This window comes from Schistocerca americana, chromosome 9, assembly GCF_021461395.2.
Source record: "Schistocerca americana isolate TAMUIC-IGC-003095 chromosome 9, iqSchAmer2.1, whole genome shotgun sequence".
Classification (NCBI taxonomy): domain Eukaryota; kingdom Metazoa; phylum Arthropoda; class Insecta; order Orthoptera; family Acrididae; genus Schistocerca; species Schistocerca americana.
Genome location: NC_060127.1, coordinates 24,141,015 through 24,164,425, shown reverse-complemented (window position 1 = coordinate 24,164,425; position 23,411 = coordinate 24,141,015). Strand labels below are relative to the sequence as shown.

The window sequence follows — 23,411 nt, the reverse complement described above, 5'->3', positions numbered from 1 at the left end:
TTAACACTGGTAGCATGCCGCGACAGCGTGGACGTGAACCGTATGTGCAGTTGACGGACTTTGAGCGAGGGCGTATAGTGGGCATGCGGGTGGCCGGGTGGACGTACCGCCGAATTGCTCAACACGTGGGCCGTGAGGTCTCCACAGTACATCGATGTTGTCGCCAGTGGTCGGCGGAAGGTGCACGTGCCCGTCGACCTGGGACCGGACCGCAGCGACGCACGGATGCACGCCAAGACCGTAGGATCCTACGCAGTGCCGTAGGGGACCGCACCGCCACTTCCCAGCAAATTAGGGACACTGTTGCTCCTGGGGTATCGGCGAGGACCATTCGCAACCGTCTCCATGAAGCTGGGCTACGGTCGCGCACACCGTTAGGCCGTCTTCCGCTCACGCCCCAACATCGTGCAGCCCGCCTCCAGTGGTGTCGCGACAGGCGTGAATGGAGGGACGAATGGAGACGTGTCGTCTTCAGCGATGAGAGTCGCTTCTGCCTTGGTGCCAATGATGGTCGTATGCGTGTTTGGCGCCGTGCAGGTGAGCGCCACAATCAGGACTGCATACGACCGAGGCACACAGGGCCAACACCCGGCATCATGGTGTGGGGAGCGATCTCCTACACTGGCCGTACACCACTGGTGATCGTCGAGGGGACACTGAATAGTGCACGGTACATCCAAACCGTCATCGAACCCATCGTTCTACCATTCCTAGACCGGCAAGGGAACTTGCTGTTCCAACAGGACAATGCACGTCCGCATGTATCCCGTGCCACCCAACGTGCTCTAGAAGGTGTAAGTCAACTACCCTGGCCAGCAAGATCTCCGGATCTGTCCCCCATTGAGCATGTTTGGGACTGGATGAAGCGTCGTCTCACGCGGTCTGCACGTCCAGCACGAACGCTGGTCCGACTGAGGCGCCAGTTGGAAATGGCATGGCAAGCCGTACCACAGGACTACATCCAGCATCTCTACGATCGTCTCCATGGGAGAATAGCAGCCTGCATTGCTGCGAAAGGTGGATATACACTGTACTAGTGCCGACATTGTGCATGCTCTGTTGCCTGTGTCTATGTGCCTGTGGTTCTGTCAGTGTGATCATGTGATGTATCTGACCCCAGGAATGTGTCAATAAAGTTTCCCCTTCCTGGGACAATGAATTCACGGTGTTCTTATTTCAATTTCCAGGAGTGTAGAAACGGAACTTACTTTGTGGACGACCCTCGTGGTAAGAGCTGTTAAAGTATGAACATCGATCCTTTGCACATTCACTCGTTATAATCTCAAAGCATTGGCACAATAGTAAAAAAGGTTTAGTCGGCAGTCGGTCCGATTTTTTAAAAGTGGTACAGCAAACATTTGTGATGAAGAGCCGGCCGCAGTGGTCTAGCGGTTCTAGCCGCTTCAGTCCGGAACCGCGCGACTGCTACGGTCTCAGGTTCGAATCCTGCCTCGGGCATGGATGTGTGTGATGTCCTTAGGTTAGTTAGGTTTAAGTAGTTCCTAGGGGACTGATGACCTCAGATGTTAAGTTCCATAGTGCTCAGAGCCATTTGAACCATTTGTGATGAAGAGAGGAGTGGTAGATCCTCTGTTGAGAGTAACGATTTTGTCAAGAAAATTGACGAGACAGATCGTGAAAATCGAAGACTACCGTCTCTGAATTTTCTGAAGAATTCCACCAAGTTACCGAAAGTTCTGTGCTCACTGGCCACCCAAGTTACTCACAAGCTCGCAAAACCAAACGAATGGCCTTTGGCTCAGACTTCCTTTCACGCTACGACGAAGAAGCAGAAGGTTTTTTTAAGACAATAGTGACTTGTGACGGGACTTGGGTGGCATGTGTAAACGCCGAAACGTAACAACAGGTGATGGTTAGGGCCACACCAAGCCGAGGAAAGACCGCCAAACTTCATCATCGAAGAACGTTGAGACTACGGTTTTTTACTAAGCCGCGGAGTTACGCCGATTAAATTCGAGAAGCGTAGAACGACGATCACTTCAGGTGTCTACAGTGAAACTGAAGGAACTTAAGCGAGCCATTCAAAACAAACGTCGCGGTATGCTGACATCCATTGTTGTGTATTTCCATGGCAACGCTCGCCTTCAGAATGCCCGTAAACTCTTAACAGATTTTGAGACGTTTTTGGTCATCCCCTATGCAACCCAGACTTGACACCAAGTGATTTTCATCTCTTCGTACACATGAAGAAAAGTCATGCATCGTAGCACTTTGATGACCAACTTCAATTTGCCGTGAAAGACTATCTCCCCCAGGCGGCAGAATTTTATGAAGGAGGGATTTGTAATCAGTGAAACGCTTTGACAGATGCTTAAACTGAAATGGTGACTGTGTTAGAAAATGATAAAAAAGGCAAAAAGCCAAGCCACCAGGGTAGGCCCTCACACACAAGCAACTGGTAAGTGTTCCATGTGATACGCAGCTTGTAGTTATTTATAATAACTCGCCTTAGCTTTCATGCTACTTTACCCTCCATTCGTTGGCTGTGCAATTTGGAAACTGAAACAGAAAGGTGCTTGTTGTCGGCTCTTTCATATTCTCGCCACCTGTTTTCTAACAATTATTTTGATAATCATCTCCGAAATATCTAACTAGCCACCCTCACTATATGTCGATTCTGGTACGTTGCAAACTCTTTGCACAGCTGTTGAATGGGAAAGCTTGTCTTAGGTGAATCGTTGGCTGCCAGCCAATTACAGCCTTGACGGTAGAGTGCGTCTTGTTTGAAGAGGAAGTCAGCCATTAGAATATCTCGTGGGCTTGAGTGAACAGTGCTTGGAGTGATAAGAATTGTTTTGTGTTGGAACCAAATTAGGAACAACTGGCTGCTTCGAAGAATCTTTCTCGTTCGACGAAGAACCATGATTTGCAATAACTTGTACGATTATCAGATTACCCTTCCAAGTTACACTTAAGAGCCAAAGGAACTGGTATAGGCATGCTGATTCAAATACAGAGATATGTAAACAGTCAGATTACGGCCTATGTAAGACAAAAAGTGTCTGGCACAGTTGTTAGATCGGTTACTGCTGCTAAATGGCAGGTTATCAAGATTTAAGTGAGTTTGAACGTGGTGTTATAATCGGAGCGCGAGCGATGGGGCACAGCATCTCCGAGATAGCCATGAAGTGGGGATTTTCCCATACGACCATTCCACGAGTGTGCCGTGAATATTAGGAATCCGGTAAAACATCAAATCTCCGCTGCGTCCGGAAAAAGATCCTGCAAGAAAGAGACCAACGACGACTGAAGAGAATCATTCAACGTGACAGAAGTGCAACCCTTCAGCAAATTGTTGGATTTCATTGTTGGGGCACAACAAGTGTCAGCTTGCGAACCATTCAACGAAACGTTATTGATATGGGCTTTCAGAGTCGATGGCTCACCCTTGATGACTGCACGACACAAAGCTTTACGCCTCAACTTGGCCTGTCAACACCGACAATGGACTGTTGATGAGTGGAAACATGTTGTCTGATTGGACGAGTCTCGTTTCAAATTGTATCGAGCAGATGGACGTGGAGACAACCCCACGAATCCATGGACCCTGCATGTCAGTAGGGGACAGTTCAAGCTGTTGGAGGCTCTGCAATGGTGTGGGCGTGTGCAGTTGAAGTGATATGCGACCCCTGATAGCTCTAGATACGACTCTGACAAAAGCGGGAAGCAGGGAGGTGCTTAAAACATCAATGTAGGCCTGTGCTGCGATAGTGCCACGCAAAACAAAAGGGGTGCAAGCCCCCTCAATGAAAAAAACGACTACACCATAACACCACTGCTTCTGAATTTTACTTTTGGCGCTAGATACTCTGCCAGATGTCGTTCACTGGGCATTCGCCATACCCACACGCTGCCATCGGATGGCCACATTGTGTACCGTGATTCGTCACTCCACATAACGTTTTTCCACTGTTCAGTCGCCAAAGGTTTACGCTCCTTACACCAAGCGGGGCATCGTTTGGCATTTACTGGCGTGATGTGTGGCTTATGAGCAGCCGCTGCACCATGAAATCCAAGTTTTCTCGCCTCCCACCTAACTGCCATAGTACTTGCAGTGGATTCTGATGCAGTTTGGAATTCCTGTGTGATGGTGTGGACAGATGTCTGCCTATTACACATTAGACCTCCTTCAACTGTCTGCAGTCTCTTTCAGCCAACAGACGAGATCGGCCTGTACGCGTTTGTGCTGTACGTGCCCCTTCGCGTTTCCACTTCAGTATCACATCTGAAACAGTGGACATAGGGTTTGTTAGTGACACCCAATCATCCGACCACGTTCGAAGTCCGTGAGTTCCTTCTGATCTCTCATGATGTCTGATGACTACTGAGGTTGAGAGGTGGCATGAGCCCCCTCTCATATTTCTATCTTACGATTCTCCTCTCTAATTGCATGCGGTGGAAAGTTGCTATTCCTTCACTCGCGGACTTCCCACGCAGCGTTTCTCGTCACCCGGGTGGTCCGGTGACAGGCGGGCTCTGCTGATTTTGAAAGGGTAAGCCGACGGGTGTGAGGGAGTCGAGTGAATGTTTTCCAGACGCCGACATTGTCAAAAGACACGCCCGGAGGGGCCTGAAGTAGCGGCTGGGCTAGAGGTTCCGTTACTTCGCAGAAACTTAGCGAAAACACTTTCTGGCGGGCTACCAGCGAGGTGTGGGAATGACTTGTGTACCCATGCAGTTGTGGCGGGAAAATTCCCGCGCTTTCTGCAAAATAGTAACTGTGATTGGCTTGCTCAGGGCATAGCTCCGTGACGTAGCAAAATCAGCGCAGAAATTGGCGCCAAGAATCTCCATTGGTGGAATGGTAGTGCTCCGGCAATAGAGTGGAATTTTCCGCCGGTTTTTGAGTTGCTGATTGGAACGTTTACCCACGGCCACTGTCGTGGAGGCGGGAATGTTCTGTGTTCGGCCTGTACGGGTGCTCAGGGGTAGTCGGCTCTCGCCTTTCGGTCGAAGTAGGTTACAAGACTGAGCTCTCGATGTGTGGGTCAGCCTGCCTTCCGTTGGCTGTCTAATATACTTTTATTTAATTGTGACTGTTTGACGAAGTTGCTGAAGTTTCGACTTCAACGTAACTTTCCGAGTACAGTTGGAAATTGAGCGTTCTGTGTACAAGAGGCCTATGTTGTCTGTCTTGAGCAGTTTTGGATAATGTTGACTGTATTGGAGTTACTGGGTGACTTCGCTTGTTAAAATCAATCACGGGATCGTCAGTGATTGTGTGGCGAGCCTTCTTCGTTTCCCTCAGAGGCGCATTTGTATTGCTAGGAAGTCTTTAGTCTGGAACAACCAGGCCAGGATAATTTGTTTCAGGCTATACTCGCGACATTATTATCACCACGATGGGACGTCGAAACAACCAGCCATCGCTTCCAGTACGCCAGATCGTGTCCTTGCAGCTAAGAAGACAGCTTGGTAATGTACGTCCGCAGCACCGGCAAAGCAGGTATTTTTGCTAGGCGATAATCAGAGCTCAGCAGAGCGCGCCTGTTCGTCTTTTCTAACTTTGTTCTATCTTGGGTGTTCATTGTCTGAGTTCTCACTAATGTAGCAGCAATTAATGTTCGGTTAGCGGTGTGTCTCTCTTAAGATTTGAGTGGCAAGGAATTGGCTCCACATACCACTTCGTCATAAACGTCACAATCTGGTTTAGGGACAACTTCACCTTCACAGCGTTTGTTTGAGTATCCAATTTGATCCAATTTGATGTATTATAAATGTTTCATGTGTTTTTGTTTATTTTTTCGTGTTTAGTCTTAATAAATCATATTGTTATTTTGGACAGAACTTTCATTCTGTTAATCGGTAGAGCAACCCTATCATTTCTCACTACGTTAATGAAACCTTCCTTTATTTGACTTATTTATCAAATTAAATTATTGCAGGTGCCAAACTCTTTTCTACTCCACTTGCAGGGTTGATTACAGTCAGTTCGCGTATCTTTTTAATCCATGTGCAGCAGCAAAAGTCGGAGTTAGAATAGGGGGGGCTTAGAGCATCATTTACATATGTAGATTCTAGAAGAATTTAGTGTTAAATACACTGCTAGCCCCGGTGCCTCGCAAGGTCGCTGATATTGGGCACCTGGTAACAGGTGGCAGCACAATGCACCTAACGTGAAAAACGTATGTTTTTGGTGGTGTCGGGATACTTTTGATCACATAGTGTATCTCATTGAGCTAAGATCACGTGTGTGATAGCCGGAAGTGCCTTAAAAATCTTGCAAGCGACTCACCTTGAGAATGGCTGAGAAGCTGTCGGCCGAAATATCGGTACTAGAGTTAATATCCCGGGTGCACTTCCGAAAATTAATGTAATGTTCGATCCTCCGGGAAAACTTCAAGAAGCACAGGAGATTATTTTGTTTACATAAGTCAGGTCCTGGATTTTTATCGACTAATTCTGATGCAGATGATTAGCTTTTACATCCAACGTGCGTAGATGAGTATACTCTTGAGGAAACCGTTCCACAACATTGCCGATCACTAAAAGGGTGAAACTAACACAAATTATCCGTACCTGTTAGTTTCATGAAGTTGCTTACTCACGTATTCTCGAGAATATTGGGATGTAGTCCTTCACTATTCGTTGCGTTTATTTTGTAAAAGTGTGTGTTGCGGTGAATTTTAGGGTATTATTTCGTATTAGACGGCGTTAGTAATCTTTGCAGGATCACTAGCGCTTGTACATCAGTGCCTCCGAGAGGGGCGATGCATTCCAAACACACACACACACACACACACACACACACACACACACACACACACACACACACCATACAATATACACTGTAAGGCAGAGTAAAATACGACGCCGCAACGAAAGGGACGAAAATCGATAAATGTAATGTACATGTACCGACAAACAAATGATTACAATTTCAGAAAAATTGGATGATTTATTCAAGAGAACGAGCTTCACAAATTGAGCAAGTCAGTAACCTGTTGGTTCACCTCTGGCACGTACGCAAGCATTCATTGATTGGCAGAGTTACTGGATGTCATACTGAGGGATACAGTGCCAAATTCTGTACAGTTGGCGCGTTCGATCGTGAAAATCTTGAGATGTTGGAGGGTCCTACCCATAATGCTCCACACTTTGTCATTTTGGGAGAGACGGCGATCTTGCTGGCCAAGTTAGGGTATGGGAAGAACGTGGAACGGAGTAGTAGAAACTCTGGTCGTGTGCAGGCGTGCGTTATCTTGTTGACATGTGAGCCCAGAATGGTTAGGCATGAAGGGCAACAAAACCAGGCGTACAGTAACATCGACGTACTGCTCTGCTTTAAGACTGCCGCAGATACGATTCTGACAGGTGACACGTTCGTAAGCATCCGGTCTGATCTCCTGCATCCATTCATGTCCATTGTGCATGGCGACGGACTTAGGCAATTCCAGCAGGACAATGCCACACTCCACTCGTCCAAAATTACTACAGAGTGGCCCCAGGAACACTCTTCTGAGTTCAAACACTTTCGCTGGCCAGCAAACTCCCCAGCCATGAACATTATTGAGCATATCTGGAATGCCTTGGAACGTGAAGTTCAGAAGAGAACTCCACCCCCTTGCACTCTTACGGATTTATAGACAGCGCTGCAGGATTCATGGCGTCAACTCCCTCCAGCACTACTTCAGACATTAGTCGAGTCCTTGCCACGTCATGTTGCGGCACTTCTGCGTGCTCGTGGGGCCCTAGACTATAGTAGGCAGCTGTACCAGTTTCTTTGGCTCTTCATTGTATCTGTAGTGGTCATAGCACGCGCTCGTGTTTTAGAAAAAAATGTAACTGTAAATTCATTTGCATGTTGATCAAAACCTAAGAAAGATGTGTTATTAAAAATATAGTTATTTGTAACAAACAGCTTCAGTTCTTTCTTGTTCTTAAAAATGTATCTTAAGTGCTCGAAACAGTTTCAAATGGATGGTACTGCTATTCTCTCTGAAGGTCTGTCAACCACGGACGTAGTACGCTAGAAGTAACGTAACACTCTGACAGATCCGCTCACCGCTTTTTGGAAACGTAACCACCCACACATCGTCTGGTTTCACCTCGAGATCTAGGATCGTCTGCGCGTCCTCCATGAACTCCACGGGCAGTGTACAGTTGGAGGGCGTGATTTTCACCAGGCCTTTATCGTAGATGTTATTCACATTCTGGTTGAAGCTCCTCACGCGCGGCGAAGACAGGAACTCCGCGGAAGGTGCCATGGCTGCGTTGCGGGTAGATCTGTGGAAAGTCAACACAAACAGAATGTTGATTACGCTAAAGCATGGCGGTAAGATTCTCAGTCCTCGCGTGTGATAAACACTACACAGTTACATGGATTAATGACGGATGCAGATTCTATCCTAGAGTTGAAGGCAACAATAATAGCCCAGTCACTGGAAACTCATTTTAATAGACTGTCACAGAAAAACTAAACATGATTGAGAAAAATTACTTTTATTTATGAAAAATACACACTTTGCCGTTTTGGATTATTTGCTTTCAAAAATTATACACATCAAAAAAAGTTTTGCACCAGCTAGGTTCCGAGTTCCGCAACCTGTAGACAAAATTGATTGGAATAGAGATCAACATAAACATCGTTTCCGCCCTTTGTTTTGCTCATGGAAACCACACATGGCATGTTGTACCACCATACAGCAAGTCCTTCGGAGGTCGTGGTCCAGATTGCTGTACACAAGCCCGCATCTCGTGGTCGTGCGGTAGCGTTCTGGCTTCCCACGCCCGGGTTCCCTGGTTCGATTCCTGGCGGGGTCAGGGATTTTCTCTGCCTCGTGATGGCTGGGTGTTGTGAGATGTCCTTAGGTTAGTTAGGTTTAAGTAGTTCTAAGTTCTAGGGGACTGATGACCATCGATGTTAAGTCCCATAGTGCTCAGAGCCATTTGAACCATTTTTTGCTGTACACAGCGGTACCTCTGATACCCACTAACACGTCCCCTTGCATTGATGCATGCCTGTATTTGTCGCGGCATACTATCCACAAGTTCATCAAGACACTGTTGGTCCAGATTGTCCCACTCCTCAACGGCGATTCGGCGTAGATCCCACAGAGTGGTTGGTGGGCCACGTCGTCCATAAACAGCCCTTTCCAATCCATCGCACACGTGTTCGATAGGGTTCATGTCTGGAGAACACGCTGGCCTCTCTACTCGAGAGATGTCGTTATCCTGAAGGAAGTCAGTCACAAGATGTACACGATGGGGGCCCGAACAGTCGTCCATGAAGAATGCCTCGCCAATATGCTGCTGATATGGTTGCACTATCGATCGGAGGACAGCATTCACGTATAGTACAGCCGTTACGGTGCCTTTCATGACCACCGGCGGCGTACGTCGGCCGGAGATAATGTCACCCCAAAACAGCAGGGAACCTCCACGTTGCTGCACTCGCTAGACAATGCGTCTAAGGCGTTCAGCCTGACCTGATTGCATCCAAACACGTCTCCGACGATTGTCTTGTTGAAAGCATATGCGACACTCATCGGTGAAAACGTGATGCCAATGCTGAGCGGTTCATTGGGCATGTTGTTGGGTCCATCTGTGTTGCCGTGGTTGCAAAGATGGATCTAGCTGTGGACGTCGGGAGTGAAGTTGTGCCTCATGCAGCCTATTGCGCACAGTTGGAGTCGTAACACGACGTCCTGTGGCTGCACGAAAAGCATTATTTAACACGGTGGCGTTGCTGTCAGGCTTCCTCCGAGCCATAATCCGTAGGTAGCGGTCATCCACTGCAGTAGTAGCCCTTGGGCGGCCTGAGGGAGGCATGCCATCGACAGTTCCTGTCTCTCTGCATCTCCTCCATATCCGAGGAACATTGTTTTGGTTCACTCTGAGACGCCTGGACACTTCCATTGTTGAGTGCCCTTCCTGGTACAAAGTAACAATGCGGGCGCGATCGAACCGCGGTATTGACCGTCTAGGCATGGATGAATTACAGACAACACGAGCAGTGCACCTCCATCGTGGTGGAATGACTGGAACTGACCGGCTGTCGGAGCCTCTTTGTCTAATAAGCGCTGCTCATGCCTAGTTGTTTACATGTTTGTGCGGGTTTAGTGTTGCTGGTACAAAGTAACAATGCCGGCGCGATCGAACCGCGGTATTGACCGTCTAGGCATGGATGAACTACAGATAACACGAGCCGTGCACCTCCATCCTGGTGGAATGACTGGAACTGATTGGCTGTCGGAGCCTCTTTCTCTAATAAGCGCTGCTCATGCATGGTTTGTTTACATCTTTGGGCGGGTTTAGTGACATCTCTGAACAGTCAAACGGACTGTGTAAGTGATACAATATCCACAGTCAACGTCTATCTTCAGGAGTTCTGGGAACCGGGGCGATGCAAAACTTTTTTTTGATGTGTGTATATCTGCTAAATGACGTCCTCCATTGTTGTCACGTTGAGGATGTCTACCCTGAAAGTTCTCCATACATCGTGTCGTTTCGCTTGTAATGGCTGCCACTTCTTGGATAATGGCCTCTTTAAGTGTTTGCAAGGTTGTGAGACGATGTTCGTACACTAGAGTCTTTAAGTGTCCCCAAAGAAAGAAATCACAAGGCGATAAATCAGGCGACGTTGAGGATCACGCGATGTCTCCTCGCAAAGAGACAAGATGACCAGGAAGCAACTCGTGCGACGTTCCATAGAACGCCGTGAGGTGTGGGATGTTGCTCCGTCTTCCTGGAACCACACTTCTTGACCTTCATGATCTGCAATAAATTGGTTTAGGCTAGTCTGGAGGTAGATCTGTAGTATGCAACAATAACGGTTTGAACTAACTGTTAACGTGTGGCCACCTGCTTCAAAGGAATACGGTGCCAATACAACAGATTCAGCAACGCCGCACCAAACTGTCACATGAGGGCTGTGTAGTGATCGCTGATCAATTTCGCGAGCGTTTTCTGCAGATCAGTGGGGAAAATTTGTTTACAGTTCGTGACAGTGGAAATGGGCCTCATCCGAAGCGATAAACAAATCGCCAGGGTCATGCCTGCCATGGCTGTAAGAAGAGTGCAGCGAAATATGCTCTTGAGATCAGTAGGGGCATACAGAACAACTCCAGGGGGAGCGCTAACAGTACTAATGGGGCTCTGTCCGCTCGATATAAAGACCAGAGAACAAGCGACGTCGTACTGGGTTAAAAAGGGAAACAGGGATAAGATAATTGAACTAATAGGGATTCACGTGGGAAACAAAATGGAAATCAAACGCAGGGGGGAAGACCTCTGGCAAGAACCGTGGGACAATGAAGAGACCGGTCGCAGAACACACGAATTACTGCCCAATATCAGGGAGCCACTGCAATTAAAATATTTCAAACCTTCAAGAGGACTGCTGCACTTTCTTACGGGTCATGGACCCTACCCGGCATACCTATGCCGGTTCGGGAAACGGGCTACACCAGCGTGTGACTGTGGGGCCACACCAGGCACCCCAGAACACGTGGTGTCTGAGTGCCACCTCTTCGACGACGTAGCGGCACAATTACGTCATCAGGTACCCAACCATTTCACGTACCACCTGCTCAGGCATGAGGACCATTTCTCAAATGGTTCAAATGGCTCTGAGCACTATGGGACTTAACATCGTAGGTCATCAGTCCCCTAGAACTTAGAACTACTTAAACCTAACTAACCTAAGGACATCACACATATCCATGCCCGAGGCAGGATTCGAACCCGCGACCGTAGCAGTCCCGCGGTTCCGGACTGCAACGCCTAGAACCGCACGGCCACCGCGGCCGGCGACCATTTCTCAATCTTGAACAAATTGGCAAACGAGATCTCACATAAAGTCATAAAAGGAATTCCTAAGGAACAACAATTAAGATTTCACATTGCTACTGACTTGACTCCGTGCGCTTGTCCCGTTCTGCCGAGGCATGGAGACAGCCGCTTCACGGCTGGAATCCACCACGTCTGGGATTAGGGGGAGGGTGCGCCTTTTTTACCGATTCAGACACTCACCGAATTTGACATTAGGTTAAATATTAGGTTAGATGTAAGAAAAGCTAGGATAGCAACACTAGTATAGTACTGCAGCGATCAACAACTCCGGCCAGCCCGGTGCCAGGGGCATCTTCACCGGGATTAGCTCGGTGAACACGGCCAACGACGCAGGTTTATACAACGCTGGCACACCTGTAACGCTGCAGGTAGAAGTAGATAGCATAAGTAGAAATAGGATAACATAATCCAGACATAACAGTAGTGCCCATAGTGTGAGCAGAAGAACTAACCATAAAATAAGCTGTAGTAATAAAACTTGAATTGTATCAATTAGGACCCACTAATTGTTTAAGGTGGTGGGTCGTTTATGCATCATATATTGAAGAATAAAGGTTTCTTTTTTTAAAAAAAATCGCCAGGTGGAATGTATTGAAGAATTTCCTAACATTCAGTTTTACGAGTTTCAAAATTTCTTTTCCTTAATTCCTGGGTAACCATCATTTTGAAGGGGTGCATATGAAGTTCTCTATGAAGAATGCTTTTTACACTCCGTTCAGACAACCCCAGGGCAGCTGCATTTTTAAGTGCTGAACGCATTGGTGATTGTAGCGCACACACATTGACACGCACCACATTTTCCGGCGTTGTTCCAATCGGACGGCCGGTAGGTTTTCTTTTCAGTGCTGAACCTGCCTTTCTAAAGTTTGACACCCACAGTTGAACAGTTTTTATATCCGGGAAACGGTCTTTTCGGCCAAGTTGGAATCGTCTCCGAAATGCAAGCTGAGTACTAATCACAGAACCACCATTAAGAATAAGTTACTCCACAAGAAACGCACGATGCTCACAGAGCCACGCCATGGTCCACACTGAAGACGGCACGCATACCGCATTCAAAGAAAAACAAACTCCACATCAGTATCCTCACAACAACTCGCACGCTGGCTGCGTCACGTGCAGGAGGTTTTATTGCCGGACTCTGTACTTAACTGTATTACACGTTAATGTGTTACATCTAGTATTTAACAAGAATTACGAATTTCTTTTTGTTGTGGATGTGGTAACGGAAAGCTACTATTAATTGAGCCCAGTTGTCCACAGTAGAACAAAAGTGTTTCCTTGCTATGTTGTTGTTATGGTATTCAGTCCAGAGACTGGTTTGATGCAGCTCTCCATGCTACTCTATCCTGTGCAAGCTTCTTCATCTTCTCTAGTACCTACTGCAAACTAAATCCTTCTGAATCTGCTTAGTGTATTCATCTCTTGGTCTCTCTCTATGATTTTTAACCTCCACGCTGCCCTCCAATACTAAATTGGTGATCCCTTGATGCCCCAGAACATACCCTACCAACCGATCCCATCTTCTAGTCAAGTTGTGCCACAAATTTTTCTTCTCCCCAGTTCTGTTCAATACCTCCTCATTAGTTATGTGGTCTACCTATCTGATCTTCAGCATTCTTCTGTAGCACCACATTTCGAAAGCTTCTATTCTCTTCTTGTCTAAACTATTTATCGTCCATGTTTCACTTCCATACATGGCTACACTCCATACAAATACTTTCAGAAACGACTTCCTGATATTTATATCTATACTCGATATTAACAAATTTCTCATCTTCTGAAACGCTTTCCTTGTCATTCCCAGTCTACATTTTATAACCTCTCTACTTCGACCATCATCAGTTATTTTGCTCCCCAAATAGCAAAACTCCTTTACTACTTTAAGTGTCTCATTTCCTAATCTAATTCCCTCAGTATCACCCGACTTAATTCGACTACATTCCATTATCCTCGTTTTGCTTTTGTTGATGTTCATCTTATATCCTCCTTTCAAGACACTGTCCATTTCGTTCAACTGCTCTTCCAGGTCCTTTGCTGTCTCTGACAGAATTACAATGTCATTGGCGAACCTCAAAGTTTTTATTTCTTCTCCATGGATATTAATTTCTCCTCCGAATTTTTCTTTCGTTTCCTTTACTGCTTGCTCAATAGACAGAGTGAATAACATCGGGGATAGGCTAAAACCCTGTCTCACTCCCTTCCCAACCACTGCTTCCCTTTCATGTCCCTCAACTATTAAAACTACCATCAGTTTCCTGTACAAATTGTAAACAGTCTTTCACTCTCTGTGTTTTAGTCCTGCAACCTTCAGAATTTGAAAGAGAATATTCCAGTCAACATTGCCAAAAGCTTTCTCTAAGTCTACAAATGCTAGAAACGTAGGTTTGCCTTTCCTTAATCTATCATCTAAGATAGATTGTAGTTGAATGAAATCAGGCGATGCTGAGAGGATTAGATTAGGAAATAGGGCACTGAACGCATTAGGTACAACTGGTGAGCAAAACAGCTGATGATCGCCGAACTAGAGGCGATATAAAGCGCGCACTGGCAATAGCGAAAAAACTCTTTTCTGGACGTATTTATCTGGAGTGCAGCCTTGAACGGAAATGAATGATAATTATTTCAGACAAGAAGAGAATAGGACTTTTTGAAATGTGGTGATAGAGAAAATTGCTGAAGTTTAGATGGGTACTTCGAGAAACTAATGTGAAGGTACGGAATTGGGTGAAAAGAAATCTATGGCACTAATGGACTAAAATAATGGTTCGTGTGATATGACACATGCTCAAACGTCAAGGGATTGTCAGTTTGGTAACGGAGGGAAGTGTGGTGGAGGGGTGGGAAGCGGGGGGGGGGGGGGGGGGGATTGTGGAGGTAGACCACGGGATGCGGGATGACTACAGTAATCAGGTGTAAATGGATGGAGGCTGTAGTAACTATGCGAGGATGAAGAGGCCTGGACAGGACAGAGTGACGTGGAAAGCTGCATCAGAACAGTCTTCGGGCTAAAGACGAGCGCGAGTGCAACTCAAAATGAAGACAATGAACGTGCAAGGACGGGAAACGATATCCTTAAAGTAGTACTGAGAAATACTGAACTCTACATGTAGATCTGCATGCATACGGTGTACGGCGAAGGGTACTTTGTACCACTACTGGTAATTGCCTTTCCTGTTTTCCACTCGCAAATGGAGAGAGCGGGAAACGACCCTTTATATTTCTCCTATCGTGTCTTCAGGGTCCTTGCGCTAAATGTACGTTGGCTGCAGTAGAATCGTTTTTCAGTCGGCCTCACATGCCACTTGTCTAAATATTCTCAACAGTGTTTCGCTAATAAAAACATCGCCTTCCCTCCAGGGTTTTCATGTGTGTTCACTGTCTAGAAGCCCGCCTCTGAATTGCTTCGACGTCTCCCTTCAATTAGACCTGGTGGGGATTCCAAACACTAGAGCAATACTCAAGAATCGGTCACATTACTCTTCTTTTTCGGTCTTCTTTCTAGATGACTTACGCTTTCCTAAAAATTCTCCTAATAAATCAAAGTACACCACTCGCCTCGCCTACTACCTTTCTTACATGCTTGATCCATTTCGAATCGCTTTGCAGCGTTACGCCCAGGTAATTAACTGACGTGACTGTGTTCAAAATGTTCAAATGTGTGTGAAATCTTATGGGACTTAACTGCTAAAGTCATCAGTCATTAAGCTTACACACTACTTAAGCTAAATTATCCTAAGGACAAACACACGCACCCATGCCCGAGGGAGGACTCGAACCTCCGCCGGGACCAGCCGCACAGCCCATGACTGCAGCGCCATAGACCGTTCGGCTAATACCGCGCGGCGCGACGTGATTGTGTCAAGGAGCACACCAGTAATAGGTATCGGAACGTTACCGGTTTTTTTTTTCTTACTCGTCTGCATTAACGTACATTTTTCTACTGGCATTCATCACACCAAACAGAAATTATGTCCTACTCATCCTGCATCTCCCCACAGTCACTTAAAAACGAGACCTTCCCGTACGCCGCAGCGTCATCAACAAACAGCCATAAACTACTGCTCAACCTATCTGTCAACTGATTTTTGTACACAAGGAACCAGATAGATCCTGTCATACTTCCCTGGGACACTTCTGACGAGATTCTTGTCACTGATGAACAACCCCCCCCCCCCACCCTCCACCCCCACAGTGACTACAGTTTCATGAGTATGTCACTGTTAATGCTGTTAATGAAAATGTGAGCCTCACGGGCACATTAGTAACAAAATATTCATTGTATTGGAATTCCTGCGGATTTCTTAAATAATGTTTCATGTCATTGGGTTTTCATCGATTTCATCCATGTCATCTGCACATTCATTTATTGTCAGAGCGAAATACGGTTCTTTGAACAACTGTCTTTATTTCACTCTGTTAGTGCAACACGCAAATATGTTTTTATTTTCTGTGATACACCTGCAGAGAACTCCACAGCTTGTTTATCAACACTGTGGGTGACTCGCACCGGTAGCTTTGGTCAGTTATGGTTGTACCCGTGTTACCTGTGGATGTTACCTGTACGTTGAGTGTGTTGCGTATCTGTTGGTCATTAGCTCATAACGATCGCTTTCTTTACATTTGAGACCAGTGTCTTGCCTAATTCCCCTGAAAACCGGAAGCGGTGAGCCGCCTAGTAACTGAGTGAAGATACTTAAAGCACTGGGTAACCTACGAACATTTTTGTTCTACATAGTTATCTGCCTGTCTGTTACTTAAGAATGAAAAATAAGTAGTTATTGCCAAATTGAAATTGACAATGTTTCATTCGGGTTTTATTCGAGAATTGATCGGTAGCGAGAGGCATAGGGATACTGCTGTAAAAATAAAGAAACCACTACAAATTTATAATATAGGACTAGAAAAAGCAATTTTCTCAATAAAAAGGTAAAATTTAAAAAACGCAAAACAAAAATATATCAAACATCGCTTCAGCAGTAAGTCGGTTCAAAATGGCTCTGAGCACTATGGGACTCAACTTCTGAGGTCATTAGTCCCCTAGAACTTAGAACTAGTTAAACCTAACTAACCTAAGGACATCACACACATCCATGCCCGAGGCAGGATTCGAACCTGCGACCGTAGCGGTCTCGCGGTTCACTAAGTCGGACTTACATAAAACATGTTTCTGTACGTGTTTCTGTTCTCCATTAAAAAAAATGGTTCAAATGGCTCTGAGCACTATGGGTCTTAACATCTGAGGTCATTAGTCCCGCCGGCCGGGGTGGCCGAGTGGTTCTAGGCGCTACAGTCTGGCACTGCGCGACCGCTACGGTCGCAGGTTCGAATCCTGCCTCGGGCATGGATGTGTGTGATGTCCTTAGGTTAGTTAGGTTTAAGTAGTTCTAAGTTCTAGGGGACTGATGACCTCAGATGTTAAGTCCCATAGTGCTCAGAGCCATAAACTGTACTTGCATCAAAAGAATTGTAGAATTTACACAATCAACTAATTTTTATTACTTATAAAATGCAATTTATATTGTGGAAAGATAAGAAATACACAACGGATTAACGCTGAACGATGCACAGTTCTAATTATGTGCAAAACAAAGAAAAAAAGGAAAAGAAAGAGAACTCCTAGACTCGTAGTTTCTCTCAAATATATTCATTTATGTTTCTTTCTGTACCAGTGCTGCCAATGCTACCGGGAATCCCACCAGTGAATGCGTCATTTGTGTAATGTACCAAAACTACCGAACCGTGCAACTGTATCACTCACCGTTTGGAAGCGACGTCTCGATGGTACATGGTAAGTCGTACACTGGAAGCCAGTAACTGTTTATAAGAGTCTAAAGTGATCCCGAACCGTGTTGTTGATGTCCCCTTATCTCGGCAGGAGAGTTGACATTGGTTCCTGGTAAACACAGCGGGACCACTCGGGAACACGGGTTGTGTAAAGCCAGCGTCCGCCTGCCCCTACAACACCCCAGTACAAGCCACTGTTCTATGGAAAGGAGAGGAAATTTAAAGAACGGACCTAACATAGGACTCGATGCTACTTTAAAACTTGGATACTGGACCAATTTTTCGACGCGAATACCACGGAGGCTAGGAAGAGAGAGCGTGGAGCGTCCGCAGACCTTTATTTTCATTTGTGCGCCAAAAAGTTGACAGTAATTCATCTGTCAGTACCTTGGCAGATTTTTTACTGACGTCTGGAAAGTTCACTTACGGATTTCATTCTGGTAATTGGACGACTGCCATTAGGGGCTGTTTCGACAAATAGGCGCTCATACCGAGCAGTGAAGAAGAGAAAAGACATACAGTAAACACTCACTGATCCGGATATCATTAATATTCGGAATTCTCGATCGTTCGGACTTGTTTTTTTATTTTTTATTTTTTTATTTTTATTTTCTTACCGCGAAGTAAATCGCCGTCTTATTGTTCAAAATGGTACAAATGGCTCTGAGCACTATGGGACTTAATTTCTGAGGTCATCAGTCCCCTAGAACTTAGAACTAGTTAAACCTAACTAACCTAAGGACATCACACACATCCATGCCCGAGGCAGGATTAGAACCTGCGACCGTAGCGGTCACGCGGTTCCAGACTGTAGCGCCTAGAACCGCTCGGCTAATCCGGCCGGCCCGCCTTATTGTACCGGACATCATTCGCTCCAAGTTCGTCACTTGCCGAAGCCCACACGACGAGTTGCATTAAATTCCATTTCTGTGATCGCTGAAAAGTGCATCAAAGGGCCGTAAGACTTACGATCTGGAGTTTTCTAATGACATCGTTTTCCTGGCGATCAAACTGTTTCAATGGCCAGTTCTCTAGGGCTAAAACAAATTGTGATAAGACAATCAAAATGCACAGAAAAGTATAAATATATCTACTCAAATTATAGTGGAACCGAATGTTGGTCTATTTCCATTCTTCGGCTAACTTGTCTGTGATAATGGTGACGTAGATGCAAAGAGCAGGAGCAGAATTGGGAAGGCTTATGCAGTCTTCCAACGAATACGATATGTATGACAATTAAACTGTACCTGTACACCTCCGATTCTTTAAAGAATCGAACTCCAATCCACAAAATAAGCTCCAAAGTTATGATTACTTTATCGGTTAGTTAATGCATTAAATATCTGACATTTAGCTCGTAAGCGACTCAAAGATTAGAAAAGGTTTGGAAGACACTAGGTGCTGTTATTGTCAAATACTAGATGTATTAGGCAAAAACTATTTTCATGCGTATCTCAATGTTTATGACGTCATACCTGCAGAACTATGTGCCGTATAATGATATAATTTTGTAGGTACGTTGTACAGTATACAGGATGGTTCTCGAAGATATGCAAATATTTTAATATGTCATTCTACAAGTAAAACTAAATAAAAAAGTTCATATAATGTTTAGTTACGGAATTATGGCTAATAAAAAATTGCACCTGAAATTTAGCAACTTCGCTAATATGAAGCCATGATGGATGAAAGACATAGGTTATGAGGACAAAGCCAATACATGTGAGGCATTACTTGCTCACGTTGTGAATGCAATAGACGAAATTAAGAACAACCCTGTGAAGCTGAAATGAGCAGCAAAATCTGTTCATACAGATGAAGCTACATGCTTTGAACACGGTGGAGACATTTTTGAACATATATTGTGAATGTATTGTGAAATTGTATGTACACTGTACAACTTGCTAAACACTGAGCTTTAATTTTCCCGGTTTAACATGAATTCACGTGTGCTATCGTATTAACAAAAGCAGATCATCTGACATATTCATACAGTTTGCGTTAACGTTATTACCATCATATTTCCAAAAATTATATTCTCTACAACTTCTGTTGAAAACTTTGTGCAATAGTCTGGAATTTAAAAAACAAATTGGTTCAAGTAGTTAATAAATGAAAAATTTTACGAAATTACGTCTTTGCTCGTCTGGATGTTCTGGAAAGCTACTGTAGATACACCTCTGGGACATGTTTTATTAGATTCACCAGATCAATAAGAACAAATTACATGGAAATCGTGCTTTACTTTAACATCGTACAGTTTTGCGATGCCTTCATACTACCAAAGTTGCTAAATTTCAGGCAAAATCTTTTATTAGCAGTAACTTCGTAACTAAAAATTTGCAGACCTATGTTTATATGAACTTTTTTCTTTAGTTTTACTTGTAGAATAACGTATTAAAATATTTGCATAACTTCGTGAATAATCTTGTATGTGGAAACGGCCTGCAATATTTCTTGCGAACAATATTAAGGATAGAGAAGTAATGAATTAAAATATCATGCCCGATGTTGAAGTTTAACCATGTGAACAGTAAAAAACGTAGCAAGCGATAAACTTTTTTTCCTTTCATCATTTTGTGGTGGACGTCCCAACGCAGAATGTTGACGACGATCGGAGCTTACTGATTGGGTTCTCTGATAAGTGAGTGGCTGAGACAAGGGTATCACCAGGACGCTGCAGGCCCGTTCTTATTTTCTGTATACATAAATAATCTGAAGGGCAGGGTGAACACCAATCTGCGGCTGATTGTTGATGAAGTTGTGATGTACAGGAAGGTGTCATCGTTGTGTGACTATAGGAGATGACTTAAAATTTCTAGCTACTGTAATGAATAGCAGCTTCCTCTAAATGTAGAAAAATGTTACGTAATGCGGGTGAGTATGAAAAACATTCCTGTAACGTCCTAATAGAGCATTGGTAGTCTGCTGCTTGACTCAGTCACACCGATTAAATATCTAGGCATAACACTGTAAGGCGATAAGGAGCCGAACGATCACGCCATGTTGGTAGTAGGGACGGCGAATGATCGACTTGGTTTTATTGGAAGAATTTTGGGAAACTGTAGTTCATCTACAAAGGAGACGGTGAGTGCAATGCTAGTGTGACCCCTTCTTGAGGGCAGCTCGAGTGTTTGGGACCCCACCAGGTCTAACTGAAGAAACACATCGGACGAATTTTTGGGACCTCACCAGGTCTAACTGAATGAAGAAATGGGACGAGAGTTTGGCACCCTACCAGGTCTAACTAAATGGAGACATCGGACGAGTGTTTGGGACCCCACCAGGTCTAACTGAATGAAGACATTGGACGAACGTTAGCGTCCCCACAAGGTCTAACTGAACAAACACATCAGACGGGTGTTTGGGACCCCTCCAGGTCCAACTGAATGAAGACATTGGACGTGTATTTGGGACCCTCCCAGGTCTAAGTGAATGAAGACAGCAGACAAGCGTTTGCAACCCCACCAGGTCTAACTGAATGAACACATCGGACGAATTTTTGGGACCCCACCAAGTCTAACTGAATGAAGACATCGGAGGACCCTACCAGGTCAACTAAATGGAGACATTGGACGAGCGTTTGGGATCCTACCAGATCTAACTAAATGGAAACATCAGATGAGCGTTTGGGACCCCACTAGGTCTAACTGAATGAAGACATTGGGTGAGCATTTGGGACCCCACAAGATCTGACTGGATGAAGACATCGGATGAGCGTTTGGGGCCGCACCAGGTCTAACTAAATGGAGACATCAGATGAGTGTTTGGGATCTCACCAGGTCTAACTGAATGACGAGAGTTTGGCACCCTACTAGGTCTAACCAAATGGAGACATTGGACGAACGTTTGGGATCCCAACAGGTCTTACTGAATGAAGACATCAGACGAGCATTTGGGACCCCACCAGGTCTAACTGAATGAGGACATGAGATGAGCGTTTGGGACCCCAACAGGTCTAACTGAATGAAGACATCAGACGAACGTTAGCGACCCCACCAGGTCTAACTGAATGAATACATTGGACGAGCGTTTGGAACCATACCAGGTATAACTGAATGAAGACATCAGACGAGCGTTTGGGACCCCACCAGGTCTAACTGAATGAGGACATCAGATGAGCGTTTGGGACCCCAACAGGTCTAACTGAATGAAGACATCAGACGAACGTTAGCGACCCCACCAGGTCTAACTGAATGAATACATTGGACGAGCGTTTGGAACCATACCAGGTATAACTGAATGAAGACATCAGATGAGCGTTTGGGACCCCACCAGGTCAAACTGAATGAAGACATTGGATGAAGGTTTGGGACCTCACCAGGTATGACTGGATGAAAACATCGAATTAATTCAGAAGCAGTCTGCTAGATTTGTTACCGTCAGGTTCGATCAGCACGTAGATATCACGGAGATGCTTTATGAACTGTAATGGAAATCCCTTGAGTGGAGAAGAGTCGTTTTAGCAATGCACTATAGTGGGAAGTTTAGAGATCCGCTATTGAGGCCGACTGCAGAATGATTCTAATGGCCACGTATGTACATGTCGCGCAATGATCACGAAGATTAGATGAGAAAAATTAAGGCTTGTACTGATTCTTATAGTCAGTCTTTTCTTTCGCGCTCTATTTGCAAGTGGAACAGGAAGGACCAGTAGTGATGCAAGGAATCCTCCGCGATACACCGTACGATGGCTTGCGGAGTATGTATGTAGATGTATCACCAAGAAAGAGTTTTGAAAATGTTTGAAATTGTGTGTAAAGTTTGTTGGATGTCGCCAACTGTTTTCATTCTCTAATACTGGATGAATATAGTCTAGGTCATTTGCAGGCCATGATTAACAGTACATCAAGAGACGTATACCATTTCTAACACTAATAAATGATTTATTGTGTTAAACCTACGCCTCTTACTGAGTACCTGATAGATGTGAAAATTACCAGACTATCAGTTAAATAAGTTATGGTTCCAAAATACTAACACGATTTCTTTATAGTAGAATGGAAAATCTGGTAGAAACTGACCTCGAGGGAGATCAGTTTGGATTCTGTAGAAATGTTGGAACACGTGAGGCAATACTGACCCTACGACTTATCTTAGAGTAAGGAAAGACAAACCTACGTTTCTAGCGTTTGTAGACTTAGAGAAAGAGATCTTCAATCATTTCTGAGAAAAAAGATACAAGATTATTTTTTGAAAATAAAATTTTTAAATTTCATGAAAAAGTTAAATAAGTGTAATCCAAGGAAATTAACCATAAATGTGTTAATTTAATGTAAAACATCGTACAAAATTTAACTGCCTTCTCTTCAGAATAATGGATTTGGTGGATCTGTTTTTAATGGACGTCACCCTTAATTGTTATATTTATTGTTGTTGGAGTGTTTGTACTGTCCTGAACACAAAAGGTTCAATGGATTTTCTTTCTTCTTCCACACACATGGGAGCGTACTACTGCACAACTGATGCGGCAGAATATGATTTCCTGCTACGGATTAGGAAATGGAAGTAGCCTGCAAGCCTGTGCCCTATACGCGGAAAAATATCCACGTCGCAGACTACCACCCGATAACCTGTTCGGCCAACTTTTCCAGCGTCTGAAGGACACATGTTCTGTAGCACCCCACAAGGTAAGCGGTGGAAGACAGTCCTCAGACGTCAGATGCAGGAACATGAGCTACATTTAGTGGGCGAAGGATCTGGAGCTACTTGGGGCGGCTGTCAGCAGCAGAAGGCGTGAGTCATTCTCTTGTTTGGACGGTACTGCGTCAAAAGTTACTGTATCCATACCATTTTCAGTGTGTCCATGC

General features: G+C 44.9%; 1 protein-coding gene across 1 annotated transcript in view; it reads right to left on the bottom strand.

Moving 5' to 3' along the window:
* The window catches only part of LOC124551225 (luciferin sulfotransferase-like), a 64,772-nt gene extending 56,544 nt beyond the window's left edge, over positions 1-8,228 (bottom strand). Inside the window, exon 1 of the mRNA XM_047126217.1 lies at positions 8,027-8,228. Coding sequence (XP_046982173.1) covers positions 8,027-8,228 — 202 coding nt within the window. The remainder of the gene's footprint in view (positions 1-8,026) is intronic.
* Between the last annotated feature and the right edge of the window lie 15,183 nt (positions 8,229-23,411).